Source organism: Echiichthys vipera, assembly GCF_963691815.1.
Source record: "Echiichthys vipera genome assembly, chromosome: 22".
Lineage (NCBI taxonomy): Eukaryota > Metazoa > Chordata > Actinopteri > Perciformes > Trachinidae > Echiichthys > Echiichthys vipera.
The window spans coordinates 21110742-21126079 of record NC_139847.1 but is presented as its reverse complement, the minus strand read 5'-3'; the positions used below and the strand labels follow the sequence as shown (position 1 = coordinate 21126079).

General features: G+C 44.7%; 1 protein-coding gene across 1 annotated transcript in view; it reads right to left on the bottom strand.

Moving 5' to 3' along the window:
- focad (focadhesin) overlaps positions 1-15338 on the bottom strand; it is a 113701-nt gene that overhangs the window by 31919 nt on the left and 66444 nt on the right. Inside the window, exons 12-20 of the mRNA XM_083937438.1 lie at positions 6704-6808; positions 6495-6596; positions 6249-6376; positions 5875-6001; positions 5623-5757; positions 2843-2893; positions 1169-1252; positions 643-781; positions 294-482 (exon numbers count right to left, since the gene is read on the bottom strand). Coding sequence (XP_083793564.1) covers positions 294-482; positions 643-781; positions 1169-1252; positions 2843-2893; positions 5623-5757; positions 5875-6001; positions 6249-6376; positions 6495-6596; positions 6704-6808 — 1060 coding nt within the window. The remainder of the gene's footprint in view (positions 1-293; positions 483-642; positions 782-1168; positions 1253-2842; positions 2894-5622; positions 5758-5874; positions 6002-6248; positions 6377-6494; positions 6597-6703; positions 6809-15338) is intronic.

Sequence of the window (15338 nt, the reverse complement as noted above, 5' to 3'; positions counted from 1 at the left end):
GTCTCTTGGATGGAGACTGCTTATATAGTAGCATGGCTTGAAACGTATACCCAAACCAGTGCATAAATGTAAGAACAACTTGTCTCGTGATTTCAGTTGAAGCCACAGAAATGGCTCTTTGGAAGCACTTTATCACATCATTCTGACATTCTTTGTCAAATATGTGCTGAGGGTGGACACAATAACAAAAACACCTCTTCAATATAATTTAATTAAACACAAACAAAACTGTGATATCTTCACGTGTGTGTGTGTGTGTGTGTGTGTGGGGGGGGGGGGGTAGAGAAGCTCACCTGCGAGTCCAGGCTTCAGCCCAGGCTGCTTGTTTCTCTCGTACGTTTTCAGCATGAAGGATGGAATTGCTGCCATGGTTTTACCCTGGTCTGAACGCAGGTTTCCCCCCCTCAGGGCAGAGAAGTATACCCCCCGTGGCATCTGGCTCATCTCCTGCTTCACCAGGGAGGTCAGGAAGAGCTCAAAGGCTGAGAAGAAAACATGGAAATTAAGAGTTCCAAAAACACACGGGACTGAGTGATAAACATTGGCAGAAGTTTATCTCGAATCCCTCACTCAGGTCTGTCTGGACGCACCACAGCACTGTTATGAAGGCTGCCGTTTGACCACAACGTGAGTGTGATGTACCTGGTAGAACAGAGACAGGGGTGAGAGCCATCAGCTTCACATAAGATGAACCTGGGATGGAGAGATCCGTTTCCTCTTCCTCATCCTCCTTCTCTGGTTCATCCTCCTCATTTTCAGGTGTCTTTGGAGCTGGTCTGGCCTACAGAGCAGCAGATACAGCAGAACCAATGTGAAACTTATTACCACCTTCAGGGTTTTTTATTTCTATATATAACATGTAACAAGAATGTTCAGATGATAGATACTACGGCAAGCGTGTACACTGTGAGAGATCACACAGACACTACTGAGGAACTCAGCTGGGTCCTATAAATCGAGACACTAAGGAGGATCAACTGGTCCACGATGGAGCTGCTAAGCTGGTCATTGAATGCGATTGACAGTGTGTTCTCAACAAGGTGTGCTGGTTCTGGTGAACCTGCATGCCCAGACGGGACCTTTCTGGCCAGATTCATCCTGGATGGATGGGAATAGTGGAGAGTCGTGTACCTTGTGGCACTGGATGTGGAGGATGTTGAGGACTTACTGCCTCAGGAAGGAGATTGATGGTATGGACCACTTCAGGAAAATCTGCTAAAGCCTTGTAGCCACAGCTGGCCACCTCTGGATCCTGTTACAGTAAACAAACACACACACACACAGTTTTTTAAACTTTGTAAATACACGACATAACATTTGCAATATAAGAGAACCCCCCGTATTTTGCACCCTGCTCAATAGAAACTTGACACCCCTGAAAGCCTCAATGGCAACATTTTTGGGGGGTCTCTGGAAATATATTTTTGTCACTTGCAATTACTTTACCCAGCAGTATTATTCAAATTTATTAACATTTATTCACAAATATGAACATTAAAAAGTGCTGTAGTGTCCTCTTATATTTCCATTGAACAGCTGGTTGTTTCTGGTAAGGCTTTCACCCATGGGTGGCACTGTTGCAAATGTTGGGTAGTTTAGAAAACCTAATGTAATAACTTCAAAAGCTGTGGATTTTTTTTTTGTTTCAGCATCATGGTTACAGACAGTTAAAAATATGGACATTCACTTTTCTAAAAAATGACACCTGGATCTAACGCTGGTGCGGTTTCTTTTTAGGTAAGATAAGCCTGTGAATGTTCTCATTCGTCCAGGTCATCGTTATCCTCAAAGCAATTTCAGTCAAAAACAACTGCAACAGCTCTATTGGACCACTAACGGAGCAGGAGATTCAACAATCTAACCTCAAAGGACAACTGTTCAACTGTTCACACATGGCCCGGGTGACCCCAACGACTGTCGTTCAGACTCAATAGAGCACTAACGAAGTCGAAACCAACTGCCCACCAACGACTGTCACTTTAACGACGGGCGTGGGCACTTGGAGCACAAAGGGTGTCAGTGACATCATCGGCCTTGTGAGAGGTTAAATACCTGGATCTCCACACCAGTTAGTTGGACCAGTCCCAGCCTGGTCAGATGCGTACATGAACTGATGAAGCCTCTTGGATGAGAGGTGAAACGTCTTCCTAGACAAACAACCAGTCCAGTTGTTTTTGACTGAAATTGCTTTGAGGATTTAGGTAAGATGGTTGGTTAATCTCTAGGCTGTGAATGCGATGTGTCGAACATGCTATGCATTTGGTGAGAAGTTCTGCAGCGACGCACAAGTGTCTCTGAGTCATGTTCGAGTGTGTGAACGTGTGTCAGTGGAGGAGAGTTTGCTGTGTGGAATGTGCTGCAGGGCACAGTTGTTGAGTTGTGTAGTTGAGTAGCCTTTTTGTTAAGGATATTAGCCTTGGTGATGTGTGTGCTAATCATGTTTAGTTGATTGCCTTTGCTTGCATCCATGAACTTGTGTGTTGAGTCAGCCACTGGGTATTCCACACACTGAATATATCCCACTGTTTTTACACACTGATTGAGGATTTTGGGGTGGTAAAGGCCAAACGCTGACTCTGTAAGACTGAATAACTGATAATTCTCCAGGGGTCCATAACTAAAAGCAACCCATTTCACATTACACAGTCATTTGATCCATTGTTAATAAAAAAAATACATATTAGAGCAGCTTTAATTTATGTACTGGGTGTTGAGTTCAGCAGCTGCCCCATTCAGTTAATTTCATTTCAAAACATTTTGCCGCAACAGCAATGCTTAATCCATTAATATGACAGGAAGTATTTGAAATGATCGGGGTATGAGATATCTTTAGTACACAGACCTTGCTCACAGCATAATTCCAGAGAAAGCTGACAACCTCCTCCTTCAGTTTCTGGGAAAACAGAGAAATTATTTTTAAAGCAACAGCAGCTTCCGAATTTTTAGAAATCCAGCTGCAACTTGTAGCTGTCAAGAGAGTCTGATTTATTATAAGTAACAATATAATTATAAAAGAGAGCGATTCAGGGTTCACCAGAGAGATACACTCACTGGTTATGTTATAGCAGTGACCCCAAACAATTTTTCTCAGCTCTATACTTTATAGAAACAGTTCAACATTTTGGGAAATATGCTAATTTCTTTCTGAGAGTGAGAAGAGAAGATCCACATCAGCCTAATTTCTGTGCGTGGTAGCCTAGCTTAGCATTATGATAAAAACTAGAATCAGGGGTTAACAGCTAGCTCTGTCCAAAGTTTAAAAATGCTCGTACAACAGCTCTAAAGCTCGCTGATCAACAGGTTATATCTTGTTTGTTTAATCAGTACACAAACAGAAGTGCAAAAAAGTGGTTGAAGTTGTTTGAGTTGCATGCCCGATTTAGATACTTCTCGATGACCAATAGCATTATTGGTCATCACTCTGTGACCGCACTGTGACAACAAGACATCAGGAAGTTGCACTGTTTGACTCACTTTCTGTTTACAGTACACATTAAACATGTTAATTAGTGAGCTCTAGAAGTGTTTGCTAGTGTTGTTGAACTTTGGACAGAGTCAGGCTAGACTCCCTGCTCCCAATGCTTCCAGTCTTTCAGGGTTCCCACTCTTTCCCAGGAAATTTTCAGTGATGATCTAACTGTCATGACAGACCGAGATCAGGTATACACCGACGTGTTCCTCTCTGTGGAAGTCTGATTTATATGATGCACAGTACCAATCTGATATCCGAGATAAAAGCCTGAAAAAAACAAAATCTACTTTAAAGCCGTTTTCTGAGAATCCATTCTCCTTCGCTGCTCTAAAACAGTGAACAGCCTACACAGCGAGTTTCCACAACAGAACAGCCTGTTCAAAACTAACATTACTATGTGAATTTTACTATGATCATGAACAGAACTCTCCTTACATAACTAGTAGTTCAATGTTACAAATAACAATACAAGATTTTCCAGAACATTTGACTTTTTCTCTCATTTTCCATGTGTTTTCTATGACTCGAGCTACCAGTCTAACTTCATACTTGGTCTGTATGTGGGGACTTCATCCAGCAACACGCCAGTTCCCACTTAAAGTCCCCACTGATAGCCTTTTTCGACTGACAGGGAACGGGCTCCTTTCCAGTTTGCTCACCAGAGTTTGACCCGGCCGGCGCATTTCGATCAAAAATAACTTGGTTCAGAACCTGGAAATAGCTGTTTTTTTCAGTATGAACCGGTTTAACTGTGACAACATCGGTGGGTGGGGCGTGACCAATAAGTGACATGAACATGTTTCAGGAGAAGTGTTCTCAGTGGATGAGAGAAAGCGATCAGAGCAGAGGAGAATTACAATTTATCAGATATGTGTGAAGCTATCAGTGAATGTACAGCAGCTAAAGTTTTCAGTTTAAGAACAAATAAAGACCCGTGGAGGAGTTCTGTGTGTTGTTTCAGCTATTGAGGGAAGTTATAGATAAAAATAATCCTCCTGTGATTTCTGACAGCTTACACTGAACTACTATAGGATATTTTATTGTATTTTCTTTTAGTGAAATGCTCTAAATTAATTTAATTTTAAACAGTTAACTATGTAGTGCGTGTCTAGAGCTTTTATTTTGAAAAGTAAAAACGGAAGAGGTGAAGCTGTCTGCAATTCTTTTGTCGAGGTTGAAGTAGTTGCAAGATAGGTTTTTACCATCTTCAGAATATAGCCAGAGTCGGCCCGTTTCTCTCTCAGGCCAGGCCGTGGCGGCGCCCCCTGCAGCCATGGACCATGATTCCTCTCAGTGTGCACGGCCCCCAAAGGTAGATTCTTCCTCACCACAGATCTCAGTGCCCAGCCATGTCTCCTCAGCAACAGTTAGTGTATGTGTGTGGGTGTGTGTTTGGCTATGTGTTTGCGTGAGTCTGTATGTCTTTGTGTATCTCTGTATTTGTGGGGGGTGGGAATGTTTTTTTGTTTTTTTCTGTAAGGCACTTTGTGCTACTGTAAAAAGTATGAAAAGTGCCATATAAATAAAGATTGATTTGATTTGATGAGATAAATAGTTTTCCGTCTGCACACAGTAGAACTCTGGTTTGTTGTCTTATAATCCTACGAAGTAAACACCCCAATGTGATGAGAGAGGAAATCACCCAACATTAAAATAAGAACTTTCAACACATGAGGCTTAGTGCGCACAATACATTTACTGTCGTTGTGCCCCTTGCACGCCCTCAATTGATGACGCATCCTTGATTACCATGGTTCCCACATAACTGATGGAAAAGCGGGCTCGTTCGCGAGGTAGCACTAAGGTACAAAGAATTCTGAATGGCACAGGTCCAAGAACCCGTTCCCTGTCCATCGAAACACATTAAGAGTGAGCTTCCGCCCCTGTAGTTCAGCTCCAGAATCAATCATCCACATTATTGATTATGAGGGTCTGACACACGCATCCGTCATTTGAACAATTTGTACATTCTTTATGATTCAAATTGTTTTTGATAGCATTAGTTTGGGTTTAGTCAGTATATCTTTTAATACCACCACTGGGCGGAGCTGAAATTAGATGTTCTATATATGGTATGGAATACCAGATACCACACACAAGACACAAAACAAACAGATCAAACAGAAGCTTTCATGAAGTAGATGAGATACCTCATAATCCTCTGATTTGACAGGGAGCTGGGGAACCAGAGCCAGAAGTTCAGCTATGACTTTGACCATGAGTGGACGGGAGTCACAGCTCAGCTCAGGTCCCAGACTTCTCCATGTGGAGACGATGTCAACTACCTGCAAAACAAGCCTCACAAAGCTCAGAGGTGGCTACCTTTACTGTACATACAGATGACGTTGGCTCCGTATGTGTGTGTGTGTGTGTGTGTGTGTGTGTGTGTGTGTGTGTGTGACCTCTGCCCGGCATAGCTCCTGTAGTCCTTGCAGGGCGAGAGCAGCAGGGGTTGCCATGTCTGGTCTGGTGCACTGGTTTAAAGTGAGTTTAATGGCAGCCAACATGTCGCCTCCATGCTGGTAAGGCCTGGCAAAAACGCATACACAAAGGCAGTATTAGGATAAATGATGTATGACTATATGACTATCTTTTAAAAACCCTGGAGATGCTACATTTTAACTCTGAATGTAACTTAAATGACCAAAGGAAAATCATCAGACAGAGACATCCCAATTCTTTGTCAGTCCCCATTGTGTTCAGTTAATCAGACCCTAATGTCATGAGTCTTTTAAAAGAAAGCACCATTTCACGTCAGTGTGTGTGGTGGTCTGACCTCTCTCTGCAGATGTCCCTGAGGCAGGCTGCTCTGGCCAGGATCTGCTCCCACTGGGCGTCCCTCCCCACCACCACCCTGCTGTCCTGCTGGGCCAGCAGACGCTGCAGCTCCGGGTAGATTCGATCCTTACAAGAAGGAACAGAGCCCGTTGTTAGGAAGAGGCGGACAAGAATACGATACAGGAAGAATATTAAAAAAAACCTAGATATATCAATATGATGGTGATCATATATTATCACAGACCTGTTTCTTCCAAAGAGCAGTCATGAGACGCATTGCCACTGCTCCCAGCTTGGGGGCGCTCGCCAGCATGTGGAGAGTCTGCAGCACCATGGGGACACAGAGCTGGAACATTAAAGCACATGGGGCCCTATTTAGAAGTGTGAGGTGCAGCGGTTTGTATTTCATGTCATAACATATTCACTGCAAAGCAGGACAGAGATGCTCAGTACCTTATGAGTCCCGAGGTTTGGCAGGCAGTTCACCACAGCATGAGCCAGGCCTGGATTATTTTCCTTTCCCAGTTTGAACAACAGAACAGGAATAAGAGAAGGGACCTGCAGACACACACGTGAGCTTGGATGAAGGATGCACCCAAGTCCTCACTGGCCAAATGTTCTCTGAGTGACACTTTTTTGTTGCTAGGCGTAAAAGTGTCTTCACTTTCTTAAGTAATGATATCATTCCAATATATGCTGATATTTAGGAGAGCTCCAGTGGTGTCCTGATCGTAGTCTGTATAAAAGAGACTGACGTAGTTTCAGGGTCTGAAAATCAAAACCTGCATTCACATCCAGCAGGGGGCGACTCAACTGGCTCCAAAAATAAGTCTGATTGTATAGAAGTCAATGAGAAAATGAGTCTACTTCTCACTTGATTTATTACCTCAGTAAATATTTTCCTAATGAGTTTATGGTCTCAATTACTTTCCATCACATTTCCAATCTCCTTCAATACAGCACGATGTTCATTTTGTAAATTTTGCTAGAAATAGAATAGAAGAGAAACACTTTAGTGATCTCAGGGGGGAAATTGGTTTGTTACATTCGCTCCATTCTTAAACAGAAATATATAGGAAATTGACAATGAACAATAACACTGAACAGTAAAAGTAAAGACTAAAATATAATAAGAAATATGTAAACAAATAAACTTTCTTCTGCAGAAAAAATAGTAATTAATTAGTAAAGTAATTTACTGTAGCAAAACTATGTGGGGAAAGATATATAGGAAATATGTGAAAATATGTATGCTGCAACATGATATATACAACAGTTTACATATTGAGTAAAATAGACAATAAAGCTGGGAATGCTTTAGGGCGTAGCTGCCTTGATTGACATGTCGTTGTGCTAGCGACAGGGTAGAGGTTTAGCAATTTGTATCCACGACACTGTGTACATTGAAATAGCTGTGAACTTGTTTTTGGGTGTTTTCTGTGTTAAATTCTCAGGAATTTAACCCCCTCACAATGTATGTTTTCACTTCATCAAATTTTACCATACTGGTCGCCTAAAAGTGTCTTGTTCAGCATTCAGTGGCATCTTACTAACAAAGCTAATCTTAGCTAGCTAGTGCTGGAGTTAGCTGCGGGAACCAGCACAAGGATATCCACGCTCATTCGCCAGCAATAGTCCTCTTAAGCTTTTAGCTTAGCGCCAGTTAAACAACACTGGCTTTGCTTTCAGCTCCGCCCTCTCATCCAATTATGGTCACTGCTAGATTTAAGGCTTCAAAACAGTAGTCCACAAACCAATGGATGACGTCACGGTAGCTACATCCGTCTCGTTTATATACAGTCTCCGGCCCTGACTGGTCTGTATGTTTAGGTCATATCCCTATGACAACACTGAGGAGGGTGAATTTTTTTTGTACCATGATAGTTTTTGTTTTATTGGAGGTTAAAGTTTATGAATAATTAGGGATGTGGCCTATTGAGTGACAACTAGCCCCTGGCCCTCACTTTTCCTCTGAGGTATACGTCAGCCAGATGGACGTACCTCCCTCCTTCCAACGTCACATACATTACCTTTTTTTGGTCAGAGGAAATGAGGCGGAGCCAAAGTCTGACAAAATGGAGACTCCCAGAGTCAGAGTCCAAGGATGATTGGATCGAGTTGAGAGAAAGGAGCCCGACAGAGAGGCTTGTCCATTTTTTATACAGCCTATGGTCGTGACCCATTAGGAATGGGTGTCAGGCAGAGATATTCTACAGAAGGGGAGAGGTTGGGAATGATTGACGACGATAGTATTTGAGAATGACTATGTGTGGGACACAGAGAAAAATATGCGCTGTCCACACCATGGTCATGGACATCTGAGTCTCAGCTTATGTCCAATCAATCAAAGCTTCATGGATATGAATTTGAGAGTGGATTGAAGGACAATTCAGGGTTAACAGTTCTCTTTAGTGCTGAGGCCAGGACCTAGTCAGAGTCCTTGAACGCATGTAGTCAACAGCTCTGCAGTGTAACAGTCTTTAATTAACATAAAGCCCTGACTACTGCCCTGCACCTTGGCTGTTGCATAGCAACCACTTCACCTGTTTGAGTGGAAGATGGAGGGTGTAGAAGAAGGAAATGGAGTATTTCCTTTAAGTTAAATCGTTGAAAGGTGGTGTAGACCCTAGACTTCAATCAGTTAAATATTATAGCAATACGTCATAATAAATAAAAAATGTCCCCTCTGCACCACTTTGAATCTACATACAATGGGTGGTTTTGTGATTATCCTCATCTGGTGTTGGTTGTGTTTGTTAGTGTAAGCAGCAGGCAGATGTGAGGTGAAACTCTGAGGAGGGAAATCCAGTGGATTCAAATACACCAATAACATTCTGATAACGCATCAAACGGCCAGTACAATTGGCACTCTGGGAGTAATTAGACCAGCAGGGGAATACTCTGAGGCATCCAGCTCAGCCCGAGTAATGAGCAGCTATAACACCATGTGATATTTCAAATCATCATTTGCAGCTAGTGAGTCCATTTACGATCCCAGAAGGTCAGTTTACACCTCTCTCTTTTTATAACTGCAGAAAATCCAGCAGCAGAAGGAGGATAAGGTTTCTTTAAGAATATGTTTTGAAGAATGCATTTCAAAGTCAATGTGACTGACACATTATGTCCAAAAGATGTAGAAATATCGACAAATATGGAAAATAAATAACAAATTCAGTTTCAGTCCTTCAACCACAAGTCACCTTTATTTCAAAACATTCACAACCTTATTGCTGCTTATTTTCCAAACCTTTCGGGCCCTGTTTACACAACGCTTGTGGGTCAAAACGACAAAATATTCTATCAGATGCGCCTTTTGTTTATATGGCGACAGTGTTTTTGGGGCTTAAAAACGCAAAAAACTGAAACCAGCCTGCAGCATCATACACACCACCATCTCCAGACTCAAGACTCAACACCCCAGTGCCCTCATCATCATGTCGGGAGACTTTAACCACGTCACCTTGGATAGAGTTCTGCTGACCTTCCAACAGTACGTGAGCTGTCCTACCAGAGAGTAGAGGACTCTGGACCTGATGTATGCTAACATTAAGGATGCATACATCTCCTCTTCTCTCCCCCCTCTGGGCAGGTCAGATCACAACCTGGTTCACCTCAAACCCTGCTATGTGCCTCTGGTAAAGAGGAAGCCTACGACCACAAGGACTGTGAGGAGGTGGTCTGAGGAGGCTTATGAGACACTGCAGGGCTGCTTAGAAGGGACTGACTGGCCTGAACTTTGTGAGCCGCACGGGGACGACATCGATGGGCTCACTGAGTGCATCACAGACTACATTAATTTTTGCGTGGACTGCAATGTCCTAGCTCGGACTGTAACCTACTACGCCAACAACAAACCCTGGATCACCAAGGACATTAAGGCCATCCAGAATAAAAAGAAGAAAGCATTCAGAGATGGCAACCATGAGGGGAGGAGAGTGCAGGGGGCAGGGCCGGAGTGGGACCACTTTTTTAGCCTGGGAGTTTCAGGCCCAAGACCGGCCCACTTTTTTCATGGTTAAAACGTGAAATTGAAATAATGAGGCGACAGTTCAGCTCTTACTATCGTGTAGTTTTTATTCAAAGAATGTTTGAAATGTATAGAAGTAAAATATTATGTCAACAATTTAACAAAAAACAATAGCCCATTTCACTTAAAATGATATTCTGGCTTATAATTTAAATATATAAATATATATAAATATGAAATAAAAATTATATGAGGTATATTGCACAGTTGTTTTGGTTTAAACTTGGTCTCACTAGCTCCTCTCTCAGCATCTCACTCATCTGTTTTGCATGGCAATAAAAAGGCAGAAGGGCATAGAGACTGTGATGTCATGACCCCATTTATGCGGCACAATTTAGTCTAGCATACCTCTGAATTTATAGCCTAATGTTAACTTCATTCTGAATATTTGAATACCATATAGAATCTATCATCACTTCGGCTGTGTGTTATCTAATCTTACATGAAATAACTTCATATTGTTTACTCTGTTATGTTCTCCTCTCTACCTGGCTTATCTGGCTTATCTGCTGCTCAGAGGCTACACAAAAACATCAAGAATCATTTTACTGGATTTACTGGAGGTTTTAAATCAATAAATTAAAATGGTGTGATTTGGCATATATTGGGCCATACAAATGGTTTCATATTTCAATTAATTTGCTATTGTACTCGTGAACAGGTTGACAACACTATAATGGCTGATATTAGCATAATAATGACACTGCTACTGATCAGAACTGGTGCTTTTGCTGGGTGATCGCCACTGAAGTTCAAGTAGAATTAACATACATAGAGATAATCTACAAGGTCAATTTCATATTTAAAAATGGGCATTTACACATCTGATTTGTAAAAGGAAGTGACTTTGATGAGAGTGGTGGTTTACATTGAAAATGGAAATAAAGAAGAGTTTACAGTATATTTTGGCGCTGTTAAAGCATGTAATTTTATTGTGAAGAACAGGAAGTACGGTCCTAAATGTGTTGACATCATTAACAAGCATTTGACGACCAGCAGCTCCAGTGCTGTCTCAAACCGATCCAGTAAAGGGCCGCTGTGGCTGCAGGTTTTCATTCCAACTAAGCAAAAACCCTCCTGATCCAATAAATCAACTGTGTAAAACCAATTCAGTTGATTGAATAAGTCGAGTCTGGTGTGTTCTTGCTTGGTTGGAATGAAAACCTGCACCCGCAGTGGCCCTTTACTGGATCAGTATGAGACACCTTTACTGCAAGGAGACCGTTGTAGGTGCAACTGGCATCCCAAAGATGATTGTTCATTTCTGGATTAACGTGAACTTTCAGTTTGATTATGAGAAGGCCTCAGCCTGATCAAACAAAAGGGAAAGACCAGGCCCGAAAGCCTGGCAGCCTTTGTCCCTGAGGGCATGGTAACAAACAAAGGCCTGCCATGCAACCTTCCCCCACAACAGGTCACACCAAGGTGTGAACTCTCCGAGGGACCCCACACTGTCAGTTTATTGGCTGACCTGACCTCTGGTGATGGAATCATCAGTGTCTATAAAACTGTAGGACACTGCTCACCCTCTCTCTCTTGGCCACTCTTCCTTGGACTCTTTCTTTGAATCTCCACACTCAACTCGACGCTCTCCTGCTGGATCCAGGGACCAGCTGTCTGCTGTCCCTAGGCCCCGAACAAGGCCTGTATGGAGTAAGATCACCAGCCAGGTTAACCAACTGGTTACCAACTCAACTGAGCAGAACAAAGAGCGATCTGAGTCCTCTTTTGTCTAAGAGCAACAACCAAGACATCTCCCATCTCATGGACTGGTAACTAATCACCAACTGGGCATTACTACATGTTATAAGACTGTTTGAACAGCTAAGCATAGAACTGTGACTTTGGTATAACCTGAATAAGAACTCCTGAGATCTTCAGCCTGCTGGCTTTTGTGTAACTTAATGTTAACACCTTTTCTGCAGGGGTCCAAGCCCACACCCTTGTGCACGCACGCACGCCTTCCAGTTCAGCTCTCTTTTCGTCACAACGGTGCGGTTGAGCGACTGCAACATCACCCCCGCTACTCCAATTCTCCGGCAAGACTTACGCTCCATCGTCCCCTCACTTGTGAACATGATCCCGAGGTACTTGAACTCCTTCACTTGGGGTAAGGACTCATTCCCTACGTGGAGAAAGCAATTCACCGGTTTCCTGCTGAGAGCCATGGCCTCAGATGTAGAGGTGCTGATCATCATCCCAGCTGTTTCACACTCGGCTGCAAACCGATCCAGTGAGTGCTGAAGGTCACTGACTGACGATGCCATCAGGACCACATCATCTGCAAAAAGCAGAGACGAGATCCTCAGCCAACAAAAATGCAACCCCTCCCCACCGCGACTACGCCTCAATATCCTGTCCATGAAATTCACTAACAGGATTGGTGACAAAGCGCACCCCTGGCGGAGGCCAACCCCCACCGGGAACGAATCCGACTTACTGCCGAGAATCCGGACACAGGGTGTACAGAGATTGGATGGCCAACAGAAGTGACTCCCTCACCCTATACTCCCGTAGCACCTCCCACAGTATCTCCCGAGGGACCCGGTCATATGCCTTCTCAATATCCACAAAGCACATGTAGACTGGACGGGCATACTCCCAGGCCCCCTCCAGGATCCTTGCAAGAGAGAAGAGCTGGTCCGTTGTTCCATGTCCAGGACGGAATCCGCATTGTTCGTCTTCAATCTGAGGTTCGACTATAGGACGAATCCTCCTTTCCAGCACCTTGGAGTAGACTTTACCAGGGAGGCTGAGTAGTGTGATACCCCTGTAATTGGCACACACCCTCTGGTCCCCCTTTTTAAATAGGGGAACCACCACCCCGGTCTGCCACTCCCTTGGCACTGTCCCAGACTTCCACGCAATGTTGAAGAGGCGTGTCAACCAAGACAGGCCCTCCAAACCTGACTACCTCAGTGACTTCCGCCAGAGATATTGACAATGATTCCCCATCAGCCTCCAGCTCTCCCTCTACAAAAGAGGGCGTGTTGGTCAGATTAAGGAGTTCCTCAAAGTGCTCCTTCCATTGCCCGATTACCTCATCAGCTGAGGTCACCAGCGTCCCGTCCTTACTGTAAACAGCTTGGACGGTTCCCGGTTTCCCCCTCCTGAAATGTCGAATGGATTTCCAGAAGCACCTTGGTGCCGCCCGAAAGTCCTTCTCCATGACTTCTCCAAACTCCTCCCACATCCGCTGCTTTGCCTCTGATACAGCAGAGGCTGCAGGCCTTCTGGCCTGTCGGTACCTTGCAACTGCTTCCTGAGTCTTCTGGGATAACATATTCCAGAAGGCCTCCTTCTTCAGTCTGACAGCTTCTCTGACCACCGGTGTCCACCACGGGGTTTGAGGGTTACCGCCCCTTGAGGCACCTAAGACCTTGAGGCCACAGCTCACCGCTGCAGCTTCAGCAATGGAAGCTTTGAACATTGTCCACTCCGGTTCAATGCACCCAACCTCCACAGGGATGCCAGAAAAGCTCCGTCGGAGGTGTGAATTGAAAATCTCTCAGACAGGGGCATCCTCCAGACGTTCCCAGTTCACCCGCACTACTCGTTTGGGCTTACCTGGTCCGTCCAAAATCTTCCCCCATCCTCTGACCCAACTCATCACCAGATGGTGATCAGTTGACAGCTCTGCCCCTCTCTTCACTCGAGTGTCCAAAACATACGGCCTCAGATCAGATGATACGATCACAAAATTGATCATCGACCTTTGGCCTACGGTGCTCTGGTACCACTTACACTTATGAGCATCCTTATGTTTGAACATTGTGTTAGTTATAGACAATCCGTGACTAGCACAGAAGTCTAATAACAGACGGCCGCTCAGATTTAGATCAGGGAATCCATTCCTCCCAATCACGCCTCTCCAGGTGTCTCCATCATTGCCCACGTGGGTGTTGAAGTCTCCCAGCAGAACTATGGAGTCCCCTACTGAAGCCCAGGACTCCATTCAGGGTCTCCAAGAAGGCTGAATACTCTGAACAGCTGTTTGGTGCATATGCACGAACAACAGTCAGAGTTTTCCCCCCTACCAGCCCCAGGTGTTAGGAGGCGACCCTCTCGTCCACTGGGGTGAACTCCAACACTGTGGCGCTCAGCTGGGGGTTTGTGAGTATCCCCACACCCGCCCGGCGCCTCACACCCTGGGCAACTCCAGAGAAGAATAGGGTCCAACTCCTATTGAGGAGTACGGTTCCAGAACCGAGACTTTGTGTGGAGGTAAGCCCCACCAGATCTAACTGGTAGCGCTCCACCTCCCGCACAAGCTCCGGCTCCTTCCCCGACAGAGAGGTGACATTCCCCGTCCCCAGAGCCAGCCTCTGCTGCCCGTGTCTGGTCTGTCGAGGCCCCTCACCTTCACTGCTACCCGTGCAGCAGCGCATCTGACTCCAGCGGTTCCTCTTGCGAGTGGTGGGCCCACAGGATGGAAAGGAGGGAGGTGCCACGTCACTTTTTTGGGCTGTGCCTGGCCGGGCTCCGTGGCAAACCCGGCCACCAGGCGCTCGCCGGTGAGCCGTCCGTCTGGGCCCCGGGCTTCTTCCGGGCAGGGTCTCCGTGACAGAAGAATTTGCTTCTACTGCAGACGAAATCACTTCTTTGGTTGCAGCTAGTCAAATTAAACATTCCCGTCAAGAGAGTCCCAGAGATTATTATAGACATTTGAGACACGTATACTTTCAGGGAAAGAATGCATCAGGCTTAGAAGAGAACCCAACCTTTTAGTCCCTGTACTTGCAGAATCTTCATCCTTGGATATGTACGCACGTTATTCTTGAGACAAGAAAAGATAACCTCTCTCTAAACGAGGTTAGGAAAATAGCACAGGTGGCTTGGGAAACTGTTGTCACTTGCAAATCAAGGGAACAACATCTGCTTCCAGCAGCTCAAACACCGTGAGGTCAACCAGACCTTCTGTCTCAGAACCTCAGCCTCAGAACAGATCGAAGAGGGGGGGACAAAAGACAGCATAGGGACGCAGAGCGTAAACGCCATGTCCGCCAGCTGCCATGGGATAGTCATGCCCACAACAGGAGCTGTAGAAGGCCATATTCTGAG